Here is a 23,655-nt window from a genome sequence, read left to right on the forward strand (position 1 = left end):
GTAGAAACGTTATAATAAGTAAATCAAGTAATTATTTTAACAATTATTTGGAGATGAGTGTGTGTAGTTAGCTGTTTATCGTGCATTATATATTGTATTGTGTGTATTATATTTTAAATTATAAACAACAGTTTAAGTTACTGTTATTATAAAGAGAGATTCGAACGTAAAGGTAAGTCACTAAATAATCCAGTCACTCCCTCGTACCTCAAATACCGTTTTCGCTAAATTTCCGTTCTGGTTTACATACTGACCTCCGATCTCGGCACGATAACTGTCTGGTACTCCCATTTTTCAAAACCAAGTTCTTCGGTAACTCTTCCACTTTTAAGGCTATTATGCTTTGGAATAATTCTCCTGCTGACATCTGTAAAAGTCACCCTGCCCATATTTAAGTATCGTCCTAAAGATTACTATCTGTCTTTGAGTGAAGTCATTTAAACAAATATCGTTACTTATGTGTATTATTTGTATTTTTCTTCTTTCATTATATAATTTTATATATGTTATTATTATTTATATGTATATTGTATATTTTTGTATGTCTATTTATTTTCGAATATATTGTATGTATATATTATATGTATATATAACTGCACTATCCCGCTCTCTTCCAGCTTTTCTTTCTGCCAGAGGTTGCCTGTAAGAGATAACTTGCAGCAATAAGGCCGCTTTTACAAGCCTAAAATATTTGCTATTTTGTTTATTCTTTATTTTATGTATTTTTTCATGATTGTGTGCAATAATGTATTTCTTCTTCTTCTTCTTCACTTAATGCTTATATATACACACATACATTTAAATATAACCTTGATAACCTGCATACCCTGTGCATACCGTCTATGCATGCCACTGTTACCACCCTACCGAGAAATACCCGTCGCTAAGTGATATCGCGTTCAATTACGCCATTGGGTGGTTACTAGCCACGGCCAGAGCATCATTCATCATCATCATCATTTTATCATTTTGTCCCGCCTAACAAAATGATAAAATGATGATGATGATGAATGATATGATACTGATAATGATGATAATTAACAGAGCACACATATGCTATCGACGCTCCGACAACATCGGTGGAAGGCGAGCGTACTCTGGAATTCAACTACTACGCGCGACTCGACCACCTCAACAAGCTCATCTGCACACGGCTTACGTTCCAAGAATACTATACTAACAGGAACGATAGGTAAGAACATATATATTAAGGACTACGTCAACGATAAAAATGCTTGGGTGTAAATTATTGCTCTAACCAGGTTGCTTCTTAAATAGTTTTTAAATGACAATGTGAGATGGTGATAACGAAAAAAAAATAACAACCCGCTAAGTTTGTTGTGGGCTTCTTTTCGTTTTAAGTTGACGAATTTATTTATCGCCATCAACTCACTCCTATGTCACATTTTACATGTTATGTATTTGAATTAAGAAATATTTGACTTTGACTTTGACTTTATAACTTTACATGATGCATGCAGTGCATTGTGTCCAAAACAGTGAAAACGACCAGAACACGTCTCACTTCACACCCATGGAATATAATGGTAACTTTTAGAACGTTAGAGGTAAAATAATTACTGTCAACTGCTAAATGGTATGAAGTGACTAACCACCTGTTTGAGAAACCCTTCTAAAATGGAGTGGTTTGTGATGCTTCATAATTAGTCGTGTACACGGTTTCTGTATGTTCGTAATTCTGAGATTAAGCCTTAATAAATAAGCCTCTTATTTCGTACATAACACCTTTATGACGGCCTCCGTACGCAGCGGTGAGCGCTTTAGGCCTATAAATGAAAGGTACTGGGTATGATCCCCAGTAGGGCAAATTGTGCGGGAGACTTCGGTCCCGGCTAGTTACCAGCCTACCTACCTAATAGTGCCGCCAAGCGAATTAGCTTTCCGATATAATGTGGCGTAGAAGCTGATTTTAGAGGTTTGGGTTAAACTAACTTATAACTGCCATACCCTAACAAGATAAGCTGCTAACATCATAGACAGCATGAAGCATCATCACTTACCGACATATAAGATTGCAGTTTGGGGCTATTGGAATCAAAAAAAAAAACCAAAAATCCCTCTACCGAAAATAACAAAGTTCTGCTACATACCTACATCGGATGGGAGAATTCTCATAGTTCGTTTGCTTTTTTAAGTAATAAGTAGAAAGTATTATTATTTTTATTTTTTTTTATTAATCAATCGATCCTGTATACATTCAAGTCCGATGTTAGGTAATTTTTAAATCTTATCTTAAATCCTCATACTGGGAAGTGTTATAGGATAGTTATTTATGCAACTGGTGTATAATAATGGGTATTAGCACACACAAGGCGAAGGATATTTTATTATTAGCACATTGGGTGTTTTAATGTTGGCAAAAAGCTAACTGTTTCAGATTCTTTTATACATTTAGAAAATTAGAGCATTGAAGTAGATGAACTTTTGAATTCAATCTGTCATATAAAAGTTTTGGATTTAATTGATTTGATTAAATAACGGAGTTGGTAAATGATAAATTTTTTTTATTTTTCTATTACAGACTTAATCTGCTAGATGCTAATTTTGGTTTCAGGCTTGAATGCAGATACATTACATACACGGAAGCCACAAAGACAGAGCCTAAAAGACAAGTTAAAGATATAGTCGAAACCTTCAGCCGTAATACTCATATACCAGCGAAGAATGACATCTGGAAGAAGATATTTCATGTCCAAGAGAACACCATTGAATTGCTGTACCATTATGCATACAATTTCGTTACGAACAACACGCGTATGTTTATTAAGCCTAATTTGGCTGAAACCGGTGGAAAAATATTGTTTTATCCGGATAAAACATCTGGATATATAGTAAGTAAACTAAATTGACATGTATGTAGGTGTAGGTATTGCTATATTTATCCCTGCGTTATTTTTGGTAAGTTAGTAATTAATTTTGGGTACTCATTTCATTATTCTCCTTTACATCTAAATTATTTCTGCAAATTATTGATCAAATGCTCTAGCAGAGTTTGTATTAAAGCCACTTTTAACATTTAAACTTCAAAGAATAATTCAGAAACAATAACGTTTTTTTCTTTTATATCTTTCATAATTAGGTACAAATAACAGTTTCATTATTTTTGGTGCTCTAGAGCAATCATTTTATAGAGTTGATATGTCTCGTGTGGTAGGCTGTTTACTGAAAACTTTGTGATTTGAATTAGGTATTTCAACCGAATGTACGTGAAACCCCACGAATAGTAGATAATATTAAGCGATCTACTTAGACATTTCCTGCAAAGCGCAGCCCTGTGTTCATCAACCTCAACCAGACAAAGACGTGCCACTGAGCTAGTTAGGTTTAGTGTTCCGGTGCGATGTCGCGTAGAAACCGATTAGGGGTATGACTACCATACCCCCTAACAGGTTAGCCCGCGTACCATCTTAGACTGCATCATCCCATACCATCAGTTGAGATTGCAGTCAAAGGCTAACTAATAGTGAAACGAAAAAAAACCTAAGGCGTAAGTATAAGCCTTGTTTTCTTGTAATTACACCGGCAACCACGCCCTTCAGACTGCTTAACAGTATTGCGACAATGCTGCTTTGCGGCAGAAATATGGCGATAGTACTTCCCCGGACGAGCTCTGTCACACAGACAAACAGCTTTACTACTACGAAAATAATTCAAAAATTCATAATTCATTTATTTCAAGTAGGCCTTATATTAGCACTTTTGAAACGTCAAGTATGCCTGTTTGTTGTTAGCGACTCTACCACCGGTTCGGAAGGCAGATTCTACCAAAAAGAAGCCGGCAACAAACTCAGCAGTTGCTCTTTTCCAACATTACAATTTAACAATCATTGTTATATCTTGTTTGAGATGAAAGCGGAGCGGGTTGCTTCCAGGCTACCTTTTTTATTATGAAATTCATCAATAGTATAAATAAATAAATAAATATACTACGACAATGCACACATCGCCATCTAGCCCCAAAGTTAGAAAAGCTTGTGTTATGGGTACTAAGATAGCTGATGGATATCTTTATGAATATAATACACGTAAATACTTATAATATACTGATAAATACCCAGACACTGAAAAACATTCATGTTCATCACACAAACATTTTCCAGTTGTGGGAATCGAACCCACGGCCTTGGACTCAGAAAGCTGGGTCGCTGCCCACTGCGCCGGCCGTCCAACGTATAGTAACCTCGATGTATAAATGTGTTTTTGATTCTTGAAACTTTTGTTATGGCAAATCTATTATTACCGAAGGTAATATCATATAGATAAAAGCATATACTCAACCCACAAAGGGTAAGACGGCTAAAGGGCTAAGACGATATGCTGATATCACTAATGTTTGACCATTTCTAGTAAGTCGCGTTTCTAGTAATACTATAGCTAGATCTACTTTGTGAATTCTAGGCAGATCCATGTGGCAACCAACCTCGTCCACTGGACGTATACTACGCTCTCTGCGATAACATGGAATATGAGAATATGTCGCGCAAGCACATCCGAGATCGAGAGACAGATATTAATGACTACTTGAAACTAAGGTTACGAGAACTCACTGAACCAATACTGTTTGTCGCTCTGTTTGATACTGAGAGGAATGTAGCTGCGAAGAAAGGATGGAAGGAACAGGTGCCTCCATTGAAACTTAATAATTCCTGAAAACACCTAACATATATGCAGTGGCGTGCAGAGGGTATGCACAGGGTATGCAGATGATATAAAATGAATAAAATCGCCAGTACGAGTTATAAATACTTAAGGTTAGGCTTTTTATAACACTTAAAATGAATATCTTTAAGTTTTATATAACTTGTGTATATGCATATATATTAGGTGTGTTGTATGCATTATACATGTAGGTAAACGTCAAACATACCACACCTACACGTGCTGCTGATACATATCTAATCGCTTCCAGTACCAACCTAATCATTTCATAAAATCAATCGATTGGCGTTCAATGCTGGATGTAGGTCTTTTATATGCAAGAAATAAATTTTGGAGAATCAATCTCCAATGAAAAATTGGCAATCAAAGCTCCAATGGTATTATTTGAATTCCCACGCAAGGGTGACGGTCATAGAGGGTTTCGCCTTTAACCTGACGCTGGTGCGAACGTAAAAAACATGAGATACAGATGTGCTGCTAAAATTTTGGTTCTACTACGGAACTCCACATAAAAAGAAAAAAATATTAGAGAGTGGGTCTCTGCAATATCAATTAAATGTATAAATGTATGTTTTGTTGTTATTGTTTTTTTAAATTTTTTGTGTTTTTTTTATTATTTGAGTAATGTCTTCTCTAATGTGTGTTTTTACTAAAATAAATAAATAATTATTTGATACTCAATTGTATCTTTTCAAGGTAACTCAAAAAGCTGCAGTGACCGAACGTGAAACTGAAGCGGAAATAGATCCTCTCGCACCATACTTAGCGCGCATGTTCGGTTCAGGGTTCGGTACGAGCTCTCCAATCACGGTGAAGGAAGCTACATTTGTCAGGGAGCAGTGTATAAACGACTTCAGAGCCAAGCAACTGGCCAGACAGAATCTTGTGCAAGAGAGGTTTGATAAGGTAACTGAAATTTAAATACTATTTATGTTCATCGATAGCCTGTTACATTTCACTGCTGTTAGGACCTCCTATAAAAACCTAGGGTTTACCTATAAAAACGCTGGCACACTGCGGATTGGTAGACTTTACACGCCTTTGAGAACATTACTCAGGAATGCAGGGTCCTTACAACTTCGCCGTATGCTTATTAGACATATGTATTTCAGCATCATATCAACCCGTTAACGGCCCACTACAGGGCACGAGTCTCCTCCCACAGTGAGAAGGCCATCCACCACACTGGCCCAGTGCGGATTGGTGGACTCCACACACCTTTGAGAGCATTATGGAGAACTCTCAGGCATGCAGGTTTCCTCACGATGATTTTCCCTCACCGCTGAAGCAAGAGATATAGAAAAGTTAGAGGTGCGTGCTTGGATTCGAACTCGCTTCCCCAAAAGGAAGTCGAAGTTCTACCAACTGGGCTATCACCGCTACTTATAGATGTCGGTTGAGACATATATACCTACACATATATATTTAGTAGTTTGACATAATATATCGTAAGCTAGTGGGTATGTCTTTGGCCTCTCTTTTGATAGGACCGAGTTCGATTCGAGCACGCAACAAGCTACAGGCTTGTTGCGTGCTCGAATCCTATATAAAAATATCAATACTTAATATTGTAAATCTGTCTTAATATCCATCCATCAATAACGCAGCAACAGAGCTACGGATTGATGTGAATTTTTGCATAGAGATAGTTTATGGGCCGGAGAGTGGCATGGGCTTTTTATCCCGGAAAAAGCAAAGTTCCTAGGGGAAGATACGCTTACAACATTGTTTACACAAGCGTCCTGAGATAGTGCACTGTTCTGTATTCACGATCGGTGTCCTATTCCTCCTGACAAAGTTTTTCAAATTACCACACCGCGGGTAAAAGCTAGTTGTATATAATGGTAAATATAATAAAAGTTTCAATAAGTCGGAAAAAATCTGCCTTCTGTTTTGCATAGCCTAGGTGAAAGCAATGTATGGTGGGGTAGCTACTTAAAAAAAGTCCTCTACAGCATATTATCTTGCTTTTATCTGGCAGATATTAGTAAAAATAGTAAACCTTAAGATTAGTTCTCAAAAGCAATGTGAAGTCCAGCAATCCGCATTTGGCTAGCGTGGTATTCCACGGCCTTTCTTCTAATCTTTCTTACTGTGAGACCCGTGCCCTGTAGTTTGCTGGTAATGGGTTGAAAATGATGAATAAAAAAACTATAAATACTTTTTTATTCGCAGCTCAACACGGAGTACAAGAACAAGAGGTTGTGGTATTTAGCGAATCAGTTCATTCTCTCGCCAGAAAAGGAAAGCGCATATTTTGTTACGAGGTTTAGTATCCATCAGCTAATTATCTTTTTTATGCATTCGCTTATAATGTCTTGACGAGTCCTTTTTTGTGAAATCAGTCCGACAACCCACAACAAGCGGTCCAGGCGACTTTCGGAGACGACTGAAACACGTCCTTGACAATCCTGACGATGAAATAAGTAACTACGTACTATGTGTCCCAATTAATAGAGCACAAAAGATCCTGGAGGGTCGAAGTGCATCGGCTGAAGCGGGCCTCATTACAAGATAGATAGATGTGTCACAATGACGCGCACGCAACGCCTGCACAGTGTCTTCGCCGGCGATAAAGAGGGCCCCGATTTCCGACGTCATACAGACGTGGGTCCACGGACTAACTCATTATTACATCAATATCCACCTAGAAGTCCGACATTTCAAGCCGAGCCGAGGTCCGGTTCCTCGCAGGAGGTACCTTGGGTCGACGTCCCCCCTTCCCCCCGATTTCGGTGAGCGCTGCGGCTCTTCTCCTGACGAGCATCAGCTACTGTGTATATAAATATACTACGACCATACACACACCACTATTTAGCCTTAAACTTAGGGTGGCTTGTGCTATGGATACTAAGATAACTGTTGAATGTTTTCATAAATAAAATACATAAATACTTATTAAATAGTTTGATGCTTTACTCTGAATACAATATCCTGTCACAATTATTAAAAATCTGTTGGCTTCCAAAAATATAAAATGCAGTACAGAAACTAATTTAAATGTAATTTTACGTACAAAGTAATTTTTATTACACCTAGTGATTTATACTGTCATCTATGATCATTTATAGGAAGTTTTGTTCTGTTAATAATTATAAGAGATGGTTTTCCACCTAACATAAATCAGAAAATCTGCTTGGTTCTTGAATACTTCCTAAATAAAGGCGAAACTGTGTTTGTTTGTCTTTCCTTCACGCCCTAACTGAGCAACAATTCAACTGATGATTTTTGGTTGATATTACTTGAAATGACGGAGAGTAACACACACCACTCCAAGGAATAAAAACGCTAGTTATTACTATTAAAAAAAAAAACTAGGCGATAACGCTAACGCCACCTTTTGTTCTATTTCTATATTTCTTTCTATTTTTCGCATCCAAATAAAAAAAATTAATTTCAGCGCGGAACTGGCCTTCCAAGTTCACACCCTAGAGGTTCGCCTGACGAGACACAAGGATCTATCTGCCCAAAGGTTCAAGGTACTGGAAGATTATTTGGCGAAGCATCCTCTATTGAAAGAGTTCAATCGATTGCGGCACTACTATCGAATGAAATGAGAAATAGAATACTTTTATTTACTGAAATAATTTACAATTTGTTTTTGATGAAAATATTTTATAATACGTTATTGGTGAACTGTTTTAGTTTGTTGTTGAATTTGTTGAAAATTTTAATATTAAATTGATTGAATTAATTATTTTGCTGTCATATTTTTATCCCCCATGTAAGTAAAGTTACATTTTAGTACTTCGAAATGTTAGCAATTTGAAATAAAATAAAGCTGTTCCGCAGATTTTCTTATCAGAAATGGGATTACAACATGTTCTCATGATCAGTCCATGTGTTCGTGTGTGTGCTATGTTTAAAAAACGTGTAATATGCATGTTGTTAGTGCTCTTAAATAAATAAATAAATAAAATACATAAATAAATCAGTAGTGTTATACTGATAATAGCCTTCGTACCTAGGTAATACAGAATGATCCAATTTAATCATCAGTTTAGAAAGTGGGAAATGTTAGGCGCATTACAAAATGTGATGGTAGAAGTGTTAAGCCCATCTAAATATGTTTTTATGGAAAGATCAAAATGGCATCTTATTCAATAAAACAGTATCTGTCAATCACTATTTTGCGAGAGTTTGTGACGTTGCACGTTGCGAGGAGTCCGGATGCGATAGTGGCGAAAATTTTACTGCCTGAGTTTCACTATGCTCAATCAGTAACAAAATTAAACTTTAAGATAATTCTTAGTATTTTTCTCATCGCAAATTCAATCCATAAGCCTATTTTTCATAATGGTTGTTTTTACGTACCCGTATGGACATACGTAAAGAGTTAAATAACGTAAAATTTACTGCTTTATATTATATTAAACGTATAACTAAAATGTCGTATTGCATAGCATCAAGTGGCATAAAAAAGGAGATTTACATACTAACAATGAAATTGTTTATACATTCCATCACATGTATTTTGATATAAAATCACGTAAATATAATTATTGATTGAGTATGATAAAACGTGCTACACAGTTTCCTTACTTCATTAATACTTTTTTACCAGGTATGCTTGCCTAAGTTGCGTGACAGAAATCACTAAGTGATAAGACCGCCTTTGTTACACAAATATAAATTTTGGTATTTTTTTTTAAATTTTCATTTTCTTTTTGCTTTCAGTAAAGTATTTTTGATTGATTTATTTATTTATTTTATTAAAAGCGGTGCTAGCCCAGTGGACAGTGACACCTCTAAGTTATGTGCGTTTTAAACAATTAAAAAATCACTTGCTTCAACGGTGAAGGAAAACCATTGTGAGGATACCTGCATGCCTCAGAGTTTTCCATAATGTTCTCAAAGGTGAGTGGAGTCCACCAATCCGCACTGGGCCAGCGTGGTGGACTACGGCCATAGCCCCTTCTCATTATGGGAGGAGACCCGTGCCCTGTATTGGGCCGGTAATGGGTTTATATGACGATGATAATGATAAATCAAAAGCTACCTAGTAATGCCAAGTTAAGATCGCCAAGTTTCGGCACGAGATGAAAAGTCTTATAAACTGTGGCGGTCTCCACGTTACCAAACTAGATGGCGCCACAAATATCTTGCATCGCGCTAAAAAAGTATTCACAGCCATTGACCATATATAAAGCTTCCAAATATGAACGGTTGTATTAACGTCGAACCGAAACGAGGTCCTAGTCCTCCAAGGACATCTCGGGTCAACGTCCCCCACTTCCCCCGATGTGGTCGAGCCCTGGGGCTCTTCTCATAGCCACTCCCCCCGGTGACGCCCTAGCAACCCTTCAGGTGGTTATTGGCAAGTGTCCTTCCGAAAAATCAAAATATACGGTCGGTCCTCGATCACGAGCACCCGCTCGAAGGAAGATCTTCCTATTCAACCATAGCTCCAGTACAAGAATAATTGAGGTTTTAGTGAGAAAATGATATGAGATATTATTGTATTATATTAAATATATAGTATAGTATACCGGTTTTTTTGATGAATGTTATATTTTAATACTTATTATCCTATTCGGGTCTAAGAGGAATCCAAAAAATCAAATATCAAAAAAATTGGTCCAGCCGTTCTTGAGTTATAAATGGTGTAACTAACACAACTTTCTTTTATATATATATAGATATTTAATAATTATGATGTTAGTGTTTGGGCAGTATCCACGAAGGTTGTCGATGGTGCAACCCGCTATTCCAGTCGCCAGCCCCGCCAAGCAGGTTGCCTCGACCGTCGTGCGTCGCGAGAGCTAGACGCGACAGTTTGTTGGCTAGACGACGCTGCGGCGAGTCCGGACGCGACAATGGCGGGAGAGATATGCTGCCTGAATCTAAAAATAGTAAGAAATATCTAGTTACTAAACCTTTATATACGGTGCCTAATGATAAACGGTGATAGCCCAGTGGGTAGGAGCTTTCGAGGCACTTTCGAGGGGCTGAGTTTGAATCCCAGTACTTCTTTTTTTAATCTTCTTAGCACTGTTTTGGAAAAGAGATCCTTTGGAAATATTGAAAATTGCGGACGGTAAGACATCGACCGATTTATTACTAACGAGTATCTACTTTGAGTCACAATACACATAAGTTTGGAATTTATATTGAAACTTAAAAAGTGGGATACTAAAAGCGGCCTTATCGCTTAGTAGCAAAATCTTCCAGGCAACCTCAGAATTAGGAAATCAAGGGAAACCGATTGGTGGGTTGTATTATTATTATATACATACTTACAAATAATTACACACTAATACTTATCAAGATTACACACATAAAATACTAAAAATAATAACTATACAAAAAATAATAAACTATGTAGTATATACCATAGCATACGATATATACTTAAATAAGTATGAGTAAGAATAAATCACCTAATGTCGTCGTAACACCTAACATAAGTCTTACTGGAATAACACTTTCGCCCAATTTATTTATTCTTACTATTACTTACGGTAATTTCCGAACAGGTGTAATAGGTATGAATGTTTTCAAAAAAATATCAAGGTACTCTCCGAGCTAGTGTAGTAGGTACAAACGTTTTCATAGAAGTTTTACAAAAAAAAAGGACTATACCGAGCAGGTGTAGTTTTAATGTTTTCATTGCTATAGAATATTGATCGCGATTTTTTTGTCCTGCAGGAAAGATTAAAGCTAAAAACTAAAAACTATATGATAGTTTCATACCTGAATGATAGTCGTAATTCGCATGCTCGCTCGGCGTTTCTTGGCCGAGTCTCTTCCTGTATTCTCCGGCGAAATGTTCGACCAGTGTATCCATCATGACCGCTTGTTTAGAGAATACCTAAAAGTTTAAAATTTTACGTAAATACGAGAAAATAGATTTTGCGATCAGAATACAGTTGTCCCCTCTACCTCTCCTGTCACGGCCGGTTGGCTCAGTGGCTCCTGCTTTCTGCGTCTAAAGCTGTGGGTTCGATTCCCGAAATGTTTGTGTGGTAAACATTAATGCTTCTCAGTTTCTGGGTGCTTATTTATATATTATAGTGTGTTAAAAATACAATCTAGGGTTATTCAAGGAACGCATCGGTGGGCTGCAGATTTTATTGGCGGCGGTGATCACTTATCATCAGGTGCTCCTGTTCGTTTGCCAGCTATTAATAAAAAAAGTATTTATGTATCGTCATATCAACCCATTTCCAGCCAACTACAACGGGTCTCCTCCCACAATGAGAAGGGGTTAAGGCCGTAGTCAACCGCGCTGGCAGACACTGAAAAACATTCATGCTCATCATACAAACATTTTCCAGTAGTGGGAATGAAACCTACGGCCTTCGACTCTGAAAGCAGGGTCGCTGCAAACTGCGCCAATCGGCCCTCTAATTTAGATTAGAGATGTTATCTTTACAGCGAATAGTTATACCAAACTCCAATCTAAATCAAGATGGCACCCAATGACGATGATGACCCCATCGGGAAAGGAAGAACGACTTTACTTACCAATTGTAGCCTTTTATAGAATAAAGACTCACCTGAAGTATTTTAGAGACCCTTAGTCCATTCTCAACCACCATGAACTGTAGGAAGAGACACGGGAGACAATCTTCATTATCGTCGGATGGCAAACCAATATCCCAACAGAGTTCTTCGTAAAGAAGACCGAGGAGTACAGTCTGAAATAATAAATTTCTAATAACTAGACAGACTAGCTTTTGCTGATTCGGCTACACCATTCTTGTTCTTAGATAAGATTTCCAACGTAGAGATCTGAAACTGAACTGGAATCACTGACAGAGCAGCGGCCCTGAAATGGAACTGGGCGGGTCACATATGTCGAAGGGAGGACGGGCGGCGGAGCCGAGTGATTCTGGATTGGCAACCGCGCACTGGACACAGAAGCATCGGCCGACCACCAGCTCGATGGACAGATGATATTGTAAGGTCAGTAGGGAAGAACTGGGTGCAGCTAACCAGCAATAGACCGAGATGGCGTGCAATTGTAGAGGCCTTAGTCCAGCAGTGGACTGAGATAGGCAAATAAAAAAAAATTGTATAGAAGCAACTTTGCGGAAATCCATGATATATTATCAAAATTAAGCTTAATTTGCTATACTCCGCGAAAAGCAGGAGAATCTGTGTGGTGTTATTTATAATTTCTTCAAACCTTATACTCCACACCACACAGATCCTCGGCAATACACCCTCTACGCACGTTTCGCTCCGAAACCGGAGCATCATCAGGAGATGTTGACTTTACAATGAATAATTTTTAAGTTAACAATAAACTTAACAATTATTCATCTGTGTGGTGTGGAGTATAAGGATTGAAGAAATTATAAATTACACCACACAGATTCTCCTGCTTTTCGCGGAGTATAGCAAATTAAGCTTAATTTTGAAAAAAAAAAATCATCAGCCTATCTCAGTCCACTGTGCTTTTTATTGGTGTCAAATATCGCGTCCCTCAAACGTAGGATCGAGAGCAGCTCCAATATTGTTCGGAAGGTTTTAACTGACAGGATGGTGTATTTAAAGCGCACTGGCTGTCAGCTTAAGTATGTAGTAACATTAATTATATTAACTGACATAGGTATTAAGGTTTTTCATAAGGATAAAGGTTTCTGTCGCTATTGTTCTCGCATTCTTTTCTTTTTAACAATTTATGGTGGACTTCAGCTTCTGTAACCCATTTGGAACCCTCGTAGCTTGACTTTGATTTTGTAAATTACACTTACATAAAGATAAATTATTTAGGAAGCCATTACCGCTTACAGAACCATGAATGAATGAATGAATACACTTTTATTGTACACCAAAGAAAAAAAGTAGTTACAGAGATAGAAATACATATCAAGAGAGTGCAATTTGGTGGCCTTATCGCTACATAGCGATTTACCACCATGATAGGTAGTCTGGCTATTTTTTGTTACGCATTTCCCTGAATAGTGAAGCAACAAAATAAAGAAGAAAGTAGCCAAATTTTGCAATTTTGAACCATATAAATAAAGCCATAAAATTTTTTTGGTCAGTCAATAGGTTAAGTTTATTTTGAAATACTAACACATGGACCTTTGTAGTCTGAAAGAAATGCAATATATACATTTATTCGTTTATTAAGTCGGTTCTTGAACTGATTCAGTGATCCTTCAGTCACTCAAAAGAACATATTACAGTGCTCGAAAAGATTTAAAGGCAAAACTTGATTGTTGGGTTTGAAGCAAATATGGTTTACATTAAATTCAACACAGAATTTGATTGAGCAATCACCCCCTCCCCATAACTTACACTCTCAGTATCATCAATGACGTAGACTCCGTTAGAATTGATAGCTACCAACACGGGAATATCTTCGTGTGTGAGAAGACTGGTCAAACTTCTGACAGGCTGCTCGATCTGACCTTGGAAGAATGCAGCACTGCAAGGTATAATAAAAATAGGTAAATATACCACGAAAATATGCACATCGCCATCTAGCCCCAAAGTAAGCGTAGCTTGTTTTATGGTTACTAAGATGACTGATGGATACTTTTACGAATAATGCACATATATATCTTATAATATACATATAAACACCCAGACAGTGAAACACATTGATGTTCATCACACAAACATTTTAAACATTTTCCAGTTGTGGGAATCGAGCTTCCGGCCTTGGACTGAGAAAGCAGGGTCGCTGCTCACTGCGCAAATCGGTCTTCAATAATAGCAAAGAATGTCAACCCAAGCCAAACTTCTCTTCAATCATAAATAGGCTTTAACAGTCCACTGCTAGACCAAAGGCCCTTCCCATGGAGAGAAGAAGAAGAAAAAGTCTTTATTGCACATACAAATAGAAAGCCAGGAGAGAGTTTGCCCATAATCACCGTGCTGGGAAGACGGGTGAAAGCAGTAGATCTTTGTTACCGTCGCAGAGAACGGGATTCTTTTCTAGCTCGGAAATACAAATACAAACAGTTCCTCCAGGATATATAAAAAACCAACAACATATTTTTCATTACAATTTCAAGTAGCTTCATACCCATAAGTGGGAAGCGTCCTCGTGTGCGATAAATATTTATGTCGCAGCTTCCTAGGGGGCGCTGCGGGTGGTCGTTGTGCTTGTTCTAGAAGCTTAGCTTCTGGACTGCCCTTCCTTCCCGCCGGCAATAAACGAGCCCATCTGCCAGATCTGGCATGTCTTGGTAGGTATTTGTCTTGTTGCTCTCTGGAAGATAAAGGTCATGTCTTCTTCTTCTGTTTTCTGTATCTAATCATTGATACATTAATAAATATAGAAAACAGATAAACAATAACAGCTCAGCGTATAATATTTGTACCCATATCCATAATGCCAAAGCCACTCAATTAAGAACTTGCAGAAACCGTGTACACGACTAATATTGAAGCATCAAAAACCACTCCACTCTAGTAGTGTTTCTCAAACAGGCGGTTGGTCACTTTATTCCATTTAGCAGTTGACAGTAATAATTAGTTTACCTCTAATGTACTAAACATTTAAAAGTTTGTGAGCTAGAAATATTCCACGGGTGTGGATTGAGACGTGCGCAGAGCGTTTTCACTGTCTTTGGACACAATGACCTGCATGCAATAATGGCTGAAAGAGGGTTAATTATGTGGCCAAAGCACGGCGGAAAGTAGATAAAGCAGTGGAAGAAGGTACTATTTTATCCTTTCCCGGGGAGAAAAATATTTTCTGTCCAAGCTAGCCGTGCAGTCATTAAGATGGACAGACGACAACGAATATTATTACATATAATACGAAAGTGCGTTTGCTTGTTACTTCTCTATCCTTCCTTCACGCCCTAAATAAACAACCAATCATCTTGATTTTTGGCATAGAGTTACTTAGTTGAAAAGACGGAGAGTAACATACGGCGCAGGAAAAATAACGGTTTCCACGGAATTTGTAAAAAACCGTAATAAAGGCGGACTGAGAACGCGGGCAAAAGCTAGTTAAATAATAACGCTTAGGAGTTTGTTTGTTTTGCAAACACATTCAAAATGTTTAGCTCGTCCTAATCAAATCCTCGATCACGATTAAATTAAGAAGAGGAATATTATAGCTGTGAAATCAAGGGAAGCCTCACCTAAAGAATTTCGCCGTATGTCGGTGTGGGTCATAAGGACCTAACTGAATCCTGGCCTGCAGACCTCCCAACATGACCGCCTGGGCACTTTCTAACGGATACCGTCCAGTCACCACGTTATGTCGTGCTTCCTCGTACAGCAACTCTTGAATTCGAGAATCTCTGGAATTTAATTATTCAAAAAGGCCTTATTAAAACACTTCAACATCTCATAATAGTTAACTTAAAGCTGCTACGAGGGTCTTTAAAGCGAACTGGTCTTAATTAAAAAGAGATCCAAAATGACCTCCTGGAATAACCTTGTAAAACTAACCGCAAAGTTGATTTGATTATTCGTTTTCATTTCATTTTTATTAAATTAATCAAGAAACGACAGTGTACGTACCAACTTCCGCTTATTTTCTTAAACGATTACGAGATCCATCCATGCATTTGAAAAAGTCTAAAAAATCTAATCTTTAATATAATGCGAGTATTAATTTTTAATCTATCGAAAACCTTGACTCTTTTCTGTTTTTGTAATACCTAATCCTAGTTATTTAAATATTTCCACATCGTCTTCAACGTTTCCTATTACTCTAGGAAGATGAAAGTCAGATCTTACTTGATTCCTTCTTCGAGATGCTTGGGAAAGAAGACGTTCCTTTGTAGTCGCAGTATGGGCTGATCGCGAGCTCGTCGTGATTCAGAGCCATGGCCGTATCGCTGTAGCAACTTTTGCCACCCCGCCCACATACGCCAGGGGCAGTGGTGAGGTTTAAGCTGGATTTCTGTCATGATTTAAAAAAAATATGATGATTTCTTTGAAGAATGTAATGAGAACATTCTTAGCACACTTAACAACTTGGAAATCAAACTAGTTACTAAACTATTATCACAAACATGGTATAATTATCTTTAAAGTCATCCCACCCGCGTTGGAAAAGCATGGAGATCTGTTAACCCCTCTCTCCTGTGAAAGAGTAGATTTTGGCCTACAGACTGCTGACTTTCTGTCAGCATCACTCATATAGGTTGATGATGTTACGTTATTGTCGCGCAAACCTTGCATCGTTGACTATGCTTAATTTTAATTGTAACGCCGCATAAAGTTCAAGTTTTAGTTTTGATCTCCACAAACGAATCAATCCCCATTAAATTCTTCTAGCAAAACATATAATTATCCAGTAAGAAGCTTGTAAGCTTGTATCAAATTTACACAAAAAGAAATTAATTTCAGCACAGTTAGTGATACATAAGAACGATTTCATTAAAGCTACCATTTATTATTAGGTTGCACCTGCACAATTGAGATCTTGTATATTTGATCCACAGACTCGCCGCTATGTTATATAATATTGAATATGAAGTGATCTTCATGGGACTCAGGATCTAGTGTAACACAGATCCTTTGCACATCCAAATAGCGAACCAATTAGTTAGGAAGTAACTTAAACTTAGTAAAAAAGTACTTAAGTGGGTTTAGACACAAGTTAGTACGGCCTTGTGAGAAAATTAATAATACCGTGTCTCGAAAGTGTGACAAAAAACACAAGCATATAATATATAGTTAAGGTAAAAGTAAGTAACAGGATTTAATGAACTGCTAGAGGTCCTTATATTAGAATATAGATACTTACCTAGCAATGGGCTGCACATCCAAAGAGCGAACACATTGGTAGCCAAACTTCTAGCGCTTGGAGAACTCAACCCTAATTCCTCAGTAGATAAAACTGCGTTTAAGAATCTTGCAGATGTGACGCACGAGGGAACTTCCTCAGAACTCATCTCCACCATGACAGTGGTTTTAGACATCAAGTAAACACAGGTGACAGGGTTCAAAGTACTGCTGGCAGAAGAGGCCGTACTTCCTGATGATCCTGAAAACCATTTCTGTATTTTTTTCATACTCAGTTCTTTATTCTAATTCAAATAATTCGTCACAAGCTTTTCCTATCGTAAGATTTTGTATGAAGCCAAAAAGCACGAAATGAAGGCTGAAGTAAACAAGAAGGAAGTGAAACACTTTTGTGATGGAAGATAAAGAGGAAAGCATAAAATTTTGGCGGAAAAAAATAATATCTGCCGTCCTTGTTTTCTGCTTCGTATGACAAAAATTAGGTACCTTTCGAATCCTAGCAACCGCATCCTGACCTATAAGAACGTATGGCTCTATTTAAGTTAAAAGTAAGACTATCTAGCAATAAGAAAATCGAGTAGTCTTGCGTAAAAAATAACGAGAAGCATTGAAAAAGCGAGGTATAACAGCTAGCATTTGGTATAAGCGTAGGTTAGAGTCGAGGTTTTTTTTTGGTGACTCCACAACGTGAGTTGCATCTCCGTTGGATGGATAAGTTGGTACCAGTCTAATATTTAACCAAGCCCGGTTGCACGAGAGTTATCGATAAGGGTTGCCCCATTGAATATTGGATTGAATATGAGAGCCATAATAAGTAGTTTGTTAAGACAATTGCCGAGACACAAAGAATCAGTAAATGTATCAGCAAAAATGCAACCCTCAAATTAGTGGGTAATATTCGTAATCATACCTGGTAATGGAGGTGAAATAGCACTGGATGAACTACCCCCACTAGTTATGGGTTCGGTGGTGCTAAAAGACCCAGCCGCAATGCTACTGGATCCTGTTTGATTGGAACAACTGCTGAGATTTGAGCCTGGAATCGTTGACTTCATTGAATACTGTTTACTAAGCTATTGCACTTAGTGCGTGTGATTCGCTGGTGTCCGCGGAGGAAGTCCTCTATCTTCACATATCTTCATCAGATTTTTACTGAATTTTAATGAAACCAACCTGACTATACATTATTTCAAATAAAAATACTTCGAAAGAGATTTAGATTTAATAGGATTTGATGTAGCATCGCAAAGAATACGTTAGCCCGATTTGTTAATCTTTACTCTCGGTATTTTACATTCCCGCTTATAACGACTGAAATATAATACCAAATCCCTCCTACCTATTGATATTTTAATATTTACTCGATAATCTTAAACACATTGCGGAAGTCACATGGCAAATCTATTATTCAAGTCAGTAGCTCCGTGTAAAACTCGCAGTGTTAACGAAGAAAACTTACTTATTGCGACCGGAATGGAGATTCCAATAGCAATTTAGTGCCACTGACTTGATTTCTATAACCCATTCTGTGCTGCTGCGATCTAATAAAAACCAACAGACTAAGTCAAGGTCACGTGATCTTATTTGGCCGGCCTGAAGTTGGTAATTTGAGTTACGTTCACGGCTAAGCTTCCTACAAAAATAGCGGACGAACGAGTAGCCCAAGATAATAAATTATTATCAGCGTCCATAAACATCTGCAGGACTTTTCAGGAATCTATTGAGGAACTTGAACTACCCCAAATCGCAGTTTAAAGGGAAACTGCTTAAGGAAGATTATGCAAGTAGGTAATGGTACTTATATGATGACCAAAAACTCGTATCTCATTTCAGTCCGGCCAATTTAGATTGCGCGTTCTGTACAGGAGAAACTCAGTCTGTTGGCGAACTGGTAAAAATGGAACGTAAAACCCACCCATAACACTTTTATCGAGGGAATCCGAAGAGTTGCTCTCCTTAGAGTCAGGCTGCAGGGGCTTGTGAGGATCATGTTTGTCCCATTCATTGTGCCGGCCTAGGGGACTGTATGACAGATGGGGTAAACGCTGTGACACAGAGTACAAATGTGCGTTGACCTCCGCTTGAAGCTTCTGGCTCTGGAGGCTGTAGTACTCTTCGCGTGATCTGAATTCACTAAAAAAAGAAGAATAGAATAATTAAAATTATATGTATTCCAAATTTGCCTTATGGAAAACTTTAGAAAGTATCTCTGTTTTGGTTTTTATCATAGGGGTATTTAGATTTACTCACTTAGTATGAACCGATTCTTTGACCAATTGGAAGATTCTGCTTGGAAAACACATAGCAGAATAATGGGCAATGTTCAAATTGTTACTACGCTTGTAATGAAAATAAAAATTTAAAATACTTATTAATTTTTGGAACAGCTGATCATAAGTAGGTACCTATTCCATTTTTGATCGTAAGGACGAACTCACTCGCACTTGATATAAGTTTTTTCTGAGTGCACCGAATGAATATAAATATTTCCTTTATCCAAATATTCTTTATTTCTCCATTATTTCCCACAAGAAAAGTAATCTAGTATATAAATATAGTCCTAGATATGTACTTACTTATATTGATATTCCGCTTGTATTGGATATCCACGTCTTGAGTATTCCACGGGAATTATCGTAATATAGTTCCCGCTGTTCTGGACATTGGAGCTCTCCCCATATGCTCCCATTTCCGATTGATGTTCCATGTATTTCTAACGAATTTATTTCTCTACATCCATACAGCGTATCCATATCATTGTACTTGGAATACCTTTATGAAAAAACTCCACAATAACAATGCGCGGAAATATCGATCTGTCTTCGCGCCTTTTTTAGTGTTGCCTCTAGTCTAATAAAAAGTGATTTTGCAAGCGTTATTAATACCTAGTTTAAGAATACCTACTTATTTAGTACCTACGGATTTAATAGTTTAGACTTTAGATCATTTTTAATTTAATTGTTCATTAATGTTAGAGTCCCTTAAGATCTTTTTCTTTTATCAACATTCGTTGGACCAATCTCATGACGTTATAGTGAAATGACATTGACAGTTGACAAATGTTATTTCTCCTTGACAATGCAACGTCAACATAACAGCTGCGACTTTTTATAATAATTTTACTTTATTTTGTGAGTTATTTTATTATAAAGTTATTATTTTTATAATCTAATTATGAAAGTTATAGTAATTGAATGGAACTTTACTCCTTTGAATATAAAAAATATCAAGTAACAGTAAAAACCTTGAAAAACGTTTTCTCATTTATTTGTTATGATGTTACACGTTTCGATAATTTCAGATAACTAATCAAGGCAATAACAATCAGGGTAGCAAAAATTTATATTGATAATAAAATTTCCTTATGGAGGCAAAACTAAGAGAGTATCGCGCGCTCAGACGGAGAAAGGAAATGATAGATAACGCAAAGGAAAAGCTGGTACAAACAAGGGAGAAATTATTTAATTTTCTAATTCCGAAATTTCTAAGAGACATGGAAAAAGACAAAAATGAGGATACAGTTTTGTTGGTAAGTTGAATTTAAGCAGATATTTAAAAATTAAATTTGGGCTATTACAGTGAAACTTTTGTCCAAACATACTCCAGAGATCTAAGTTTGAAATGCTGTATTCAATGTTAGAGTAAGATGTAATGATGAGTCCCGCCATGTGGAAATATGCATGACGCACCTACAGTGATTAGGCAGACAGCAAAATGCACTGTAAAGCTATGGAGGAATAGCTTTACAGCACAGCAACACACAGGCAAAGATTGTATCCTCATAGAGCGAGAGGTGTGACCATTTATGTCAGGTTTTCTTATGTCTAGGCTGTTAACATCTCATTGCTGGGCACAGGGCTTGTAGGAAAAAGGGTTTTAGAGAGCTTAAACCTACACAATTTTGTTGGAACTGAGAATTTTTTAATGAAAAATCCAGCACCTAAAAATTCTTAGCCCAACCTACCAAAACCTCTGGAATAAAACCAAGGATTGTGTGATTGGTACTTCAACATCCTTACCAACTAGGCATTGATCATTTAACTTCTTATTGACTGTACTTTTCTTTTTAAATTACAGCTGGAAAATGAAGAAGTACTAGACAAAAACGATGTTCCTAAAACACACCTTATCATGGAAGAAGAAGTAGAAAATGAATCTGTAGTTGAAGAAAACCAAGAATCATGGCTATATTTCACAATAAAATGGCTATTATATGCCACTATCTGGATAACGTTATATGTGATCTTCCTAAAGCTACAATTTGGTGCAGTGTTTTTTGTTGTATCCGCCCTAATAGGCATATGTTTAAATACTAGGACTAGGCCGAAAAAGAAAGGAGAGGTGTCAGCTTATAGCGTCTTTAATGCCCACTGTGTCAGTATAGACGGAACTTTAAAAGCAGAACAGTTTGAAAAAGAGATACGGTTTGGACCTGGTAGTGTAAGATAAATAATTTTATCTCATGCATTATTTAACAATGATTTAGAAAATATTAAAAATAGATAAAATAATTTAATATTAGGGAAAAATATATTATAAATATGTTATATTTATAAGATAAATTTGATTGACTGGTTGAAGCCTCAATGTCTCTGAGCCTACTCGATTGTCCATTTGTCAATCTCAATAACCTCTGAATATATCATTTATAAGCTTTATAAATGATTGCCTTACTATAAAATTTGACAGGCAAAATTATAGTGCTATTCAATTTTTTTGTGCCCTTGTCTACAAGTACACAAAAGCATGTTTTTGAGATTCATCTATGCTCAAATGTAGGATCTTGATACCAAAAGTGTTTAATACATACTAGTATATTTATCATAAATTGTAAAGCAATAACTTACCTAACGTCACATTTGCAGTTAAAAATAGTATGGTATAAAATTTTAAAAGTTATAAGTTTAGTATATCATTTCTAAAATTTATTACCTATCTACAGAATTGGGCAATTTAAATACCTACTGCATTTTTAGCAGTGTCACTGTAATACTGTTCTGTCCAGCAAAAGTAATTACCTTACTTTTACTTTGCATAATTTATATTTGTGTAAACTGTTGAGATAACGGGAAACAAACAGCCCAGAACTGGGCTTTTTGTACTCCCTACAAAATACCTGTATCCAGAAGTGGACGTCAATCTATGATGAAAATGATGATAAAACCATAAGTTTTATTTTTTTCCATTTTTTATGTTTATTCTTTTCCATAGGGAAAACGCAAAGGTGCAAAAAGCACTGTACAGCTGTGTTCAGTGATTTGTTTCAATAAAAATAATGTAAATAAGACTTGACAAGCTATTGAAGCTTTTTAGTTAGGTTAATCTAAGGAATGTATGGCGAAATAAAATTTAAATATATTTAATATATTTTTGTCTTTAATTATCGTCACATTTAGCAATAAAAAAAACTATAAAATGGCAACATATTTTAAACAATAATTAATATTATCAGCAAGCTATCAAGAACCAACAAATTTAGCACATTATTTATGAAATTAGGAATTTGATTAAAATATTGGTAACAAGTTGCGTACACATCGAACAGAGTGCCAACGAAACAAATTTACTACGAAAGGATTTGTCGTTGGATTAGTAGGACAACCAACATTTGTTTGCTAATGATGTAACTCTATGTTTGAGTTATAATGATCTCTGATATATTCACATAGGACCAATAAGAAATTCTTGACGATCTCCATGGCAGTGGTGAGCGCTGCGGTCTTAAGGTGGAGTTCCGGGCTCGATTCTCGGCGGGGGTTATTTGGGTATTTTGGAAAGCGGCTTAGCGTTACGGTATGATGCCGCGTAGAAACAGGTTAACCCGCAACCTTCTTAGACTGCATCATAACGCCCCACCAGTAGGGCTACGATGCGCTCTCTCTATAGAAAAAATACGAGTAACGGGTAGAGATTATCTCGTGGTGCGCATGCTAGCCCTACAGGTGAGATCGCACTCAAGGCTCAAATTGTAGTGGTATAAAAAAGCTCCAAAGAAACCCTATGACTGGCAATTGTCGGACCGATATGGACGCAACGCCGGTCATTTTATAACTTCTACATCAAAGATGCAACAAATTATAATTTAAATACAACACACATTCTTGTCTAAATTATATTTTAACAGTCACAGTAAAGAACATTTTATTTTCGTTTACACTTTTTAACAATTAATTTAATCTAATTTATTAATATAAAGGAAGTATGCAACTGAATTAAATGAGCACACTTGTGGAAATTATTAATCTGTATGAAAATATATTTATGAAATATTCATTTTACAACAATCCCACGAAGGAATTTTGC

General features: G+C 36.8%; 3 protein-coding genes across 7 annotated transcripts in view; 2 read left to right on the forward strand and 1 right to left on the reverse strand.

The window, feature by feature from the left end:
* LOC120631943 (dynein regulatory complex subunit 7) overlaps window positions 1-8,375 on the forward strand; it is a 249,913-nt gene extending 241,538 nt beyond the window's left edge. The window contains exons 9-14 of the mRNA XM_039901649.1: window positions 1,045-1,192; window positions 2,576-2,852; window positions 4,420-4,641; window positions 5,377-5,586; window positions 6,856-6,947; window positions 8,081-8,375. Of these exons, the coding sequence (XP_039757583.1) occupies window positions 1,045-1,192; window positions 2,576-2,852; window positions 4,420-4,641; window positions 5,377-5,586; window positions 6,856-6,947; window positions 8,081-8,237 (1,106 nt within the window). The 3' untranslated portion in view covers window positions 8,238-8,375. The remainder of the gene's footprint in view (window positions 1-1,044; window positions 1,193-2,575; window positions 2,853-4,419; window positions 4,642-5,376; window positions 5,587-6,855; window positions 6,948-8,080) is intronic.
* Window positions 8,376-10,272: 1,897 nt separating this feature from the next.
* Window positions 10,273-20,092, reverse strand: LOC120631944 (putative FERM domain-containing protein FRMD8P1). 3 transcript variants are annotated; one of them, XM_039901651.1, is made up of 11 exons: window positions 19,929-20,092; window positions 19,268-19,485; window positions 18,263-18,388; window positions 17,354-17,584; window positions 16,339-16,504; window positions 15,735-15,896; window positions 14,666-14,851; window positions 13,933-14,062; window positions 12,180-12,320; window positions 11,374-11,491; window positions 10,273-10,523 (listed from the first exon to the last, which is right to left on the reverse strand). In XM_039901651.1, the coding sequence occupies exons 1-11, from the start codon at window positions 20,057-20,059 to the stop codon at window positions 10,339-10,341; spliced, it is 1,794 nt and encodes a 597-aa protein (XP_039757585.1). In that variant the 5' UTR covers window positions 20,060-20,092; the 3' UTR covers window positions 10,273-10,338. The 3 variants fall into 3 exon arrangements, with proteins under 3 accessions (XP_039757585.1, XP_039757584.1, XP_039757586.1); XM_039901650.1 differs by having other exon boundaries at window positions 17,354-17,593; XM_039901652.1 differs by lacking the exon at window positions 18,263-18,388 and having other exon boundaries at window positions 17,354-17,593.
* Window positions 20,093-20,414: 322 nt separating this feature from the next.
* Window positions 20,415-22,732, forward strand: LOC120631947. Of its 3 annotated transcripts, none has more exons than XM_039901654.1 (3): window positions 20,415-20,483; window positions 20,654-20,881; window positions 21,430-22,732. In XM_039901654.1, exons 2-3 carry the CDS (start codon window positions 20,717-20,719, stop codon window positions 21,799-21,801), a joined length of 537 nt encoding a protein of 178 aa, XP_039757588.1. In that variant the 5' UTR covers window positions 20,415-20,483; window positions 20,654-20,716; the 3' UTR covers window positions 21,802-22,732. The 3 variants fall into 3 exon arrangements, with proteins under 3 accessions (XP_039757588.1, XP_039757591.1, XP_039757590.1); XM_039901657.1 differs by lacking the exon at window positions 20,415-20,483 and adding an exon at window positions 20,485-20,582; XM_039901656.1 differs by lacking the exon at window positions 20,415-20,483 and having other exon boundaries at window positions 20,520-20,881.
* Window positions 22,733-23,655: the final 923 nt, after the last annotated feature.

The sequence above is a fragment of the Pararge aegeria genome, chromosome 19 (genome assembly GCF_905163445.1).
Source record: "Pararge aegeria chromosome 19, ilParAegt1.1, whole genome shotgun sequence".
Taxonomy (NCBI): Eukaryota; Metazoa; Arthropoda; class Insecta; order Lepidoptera; family Nymphalidae; genus Pararge; species Pararge aegeria.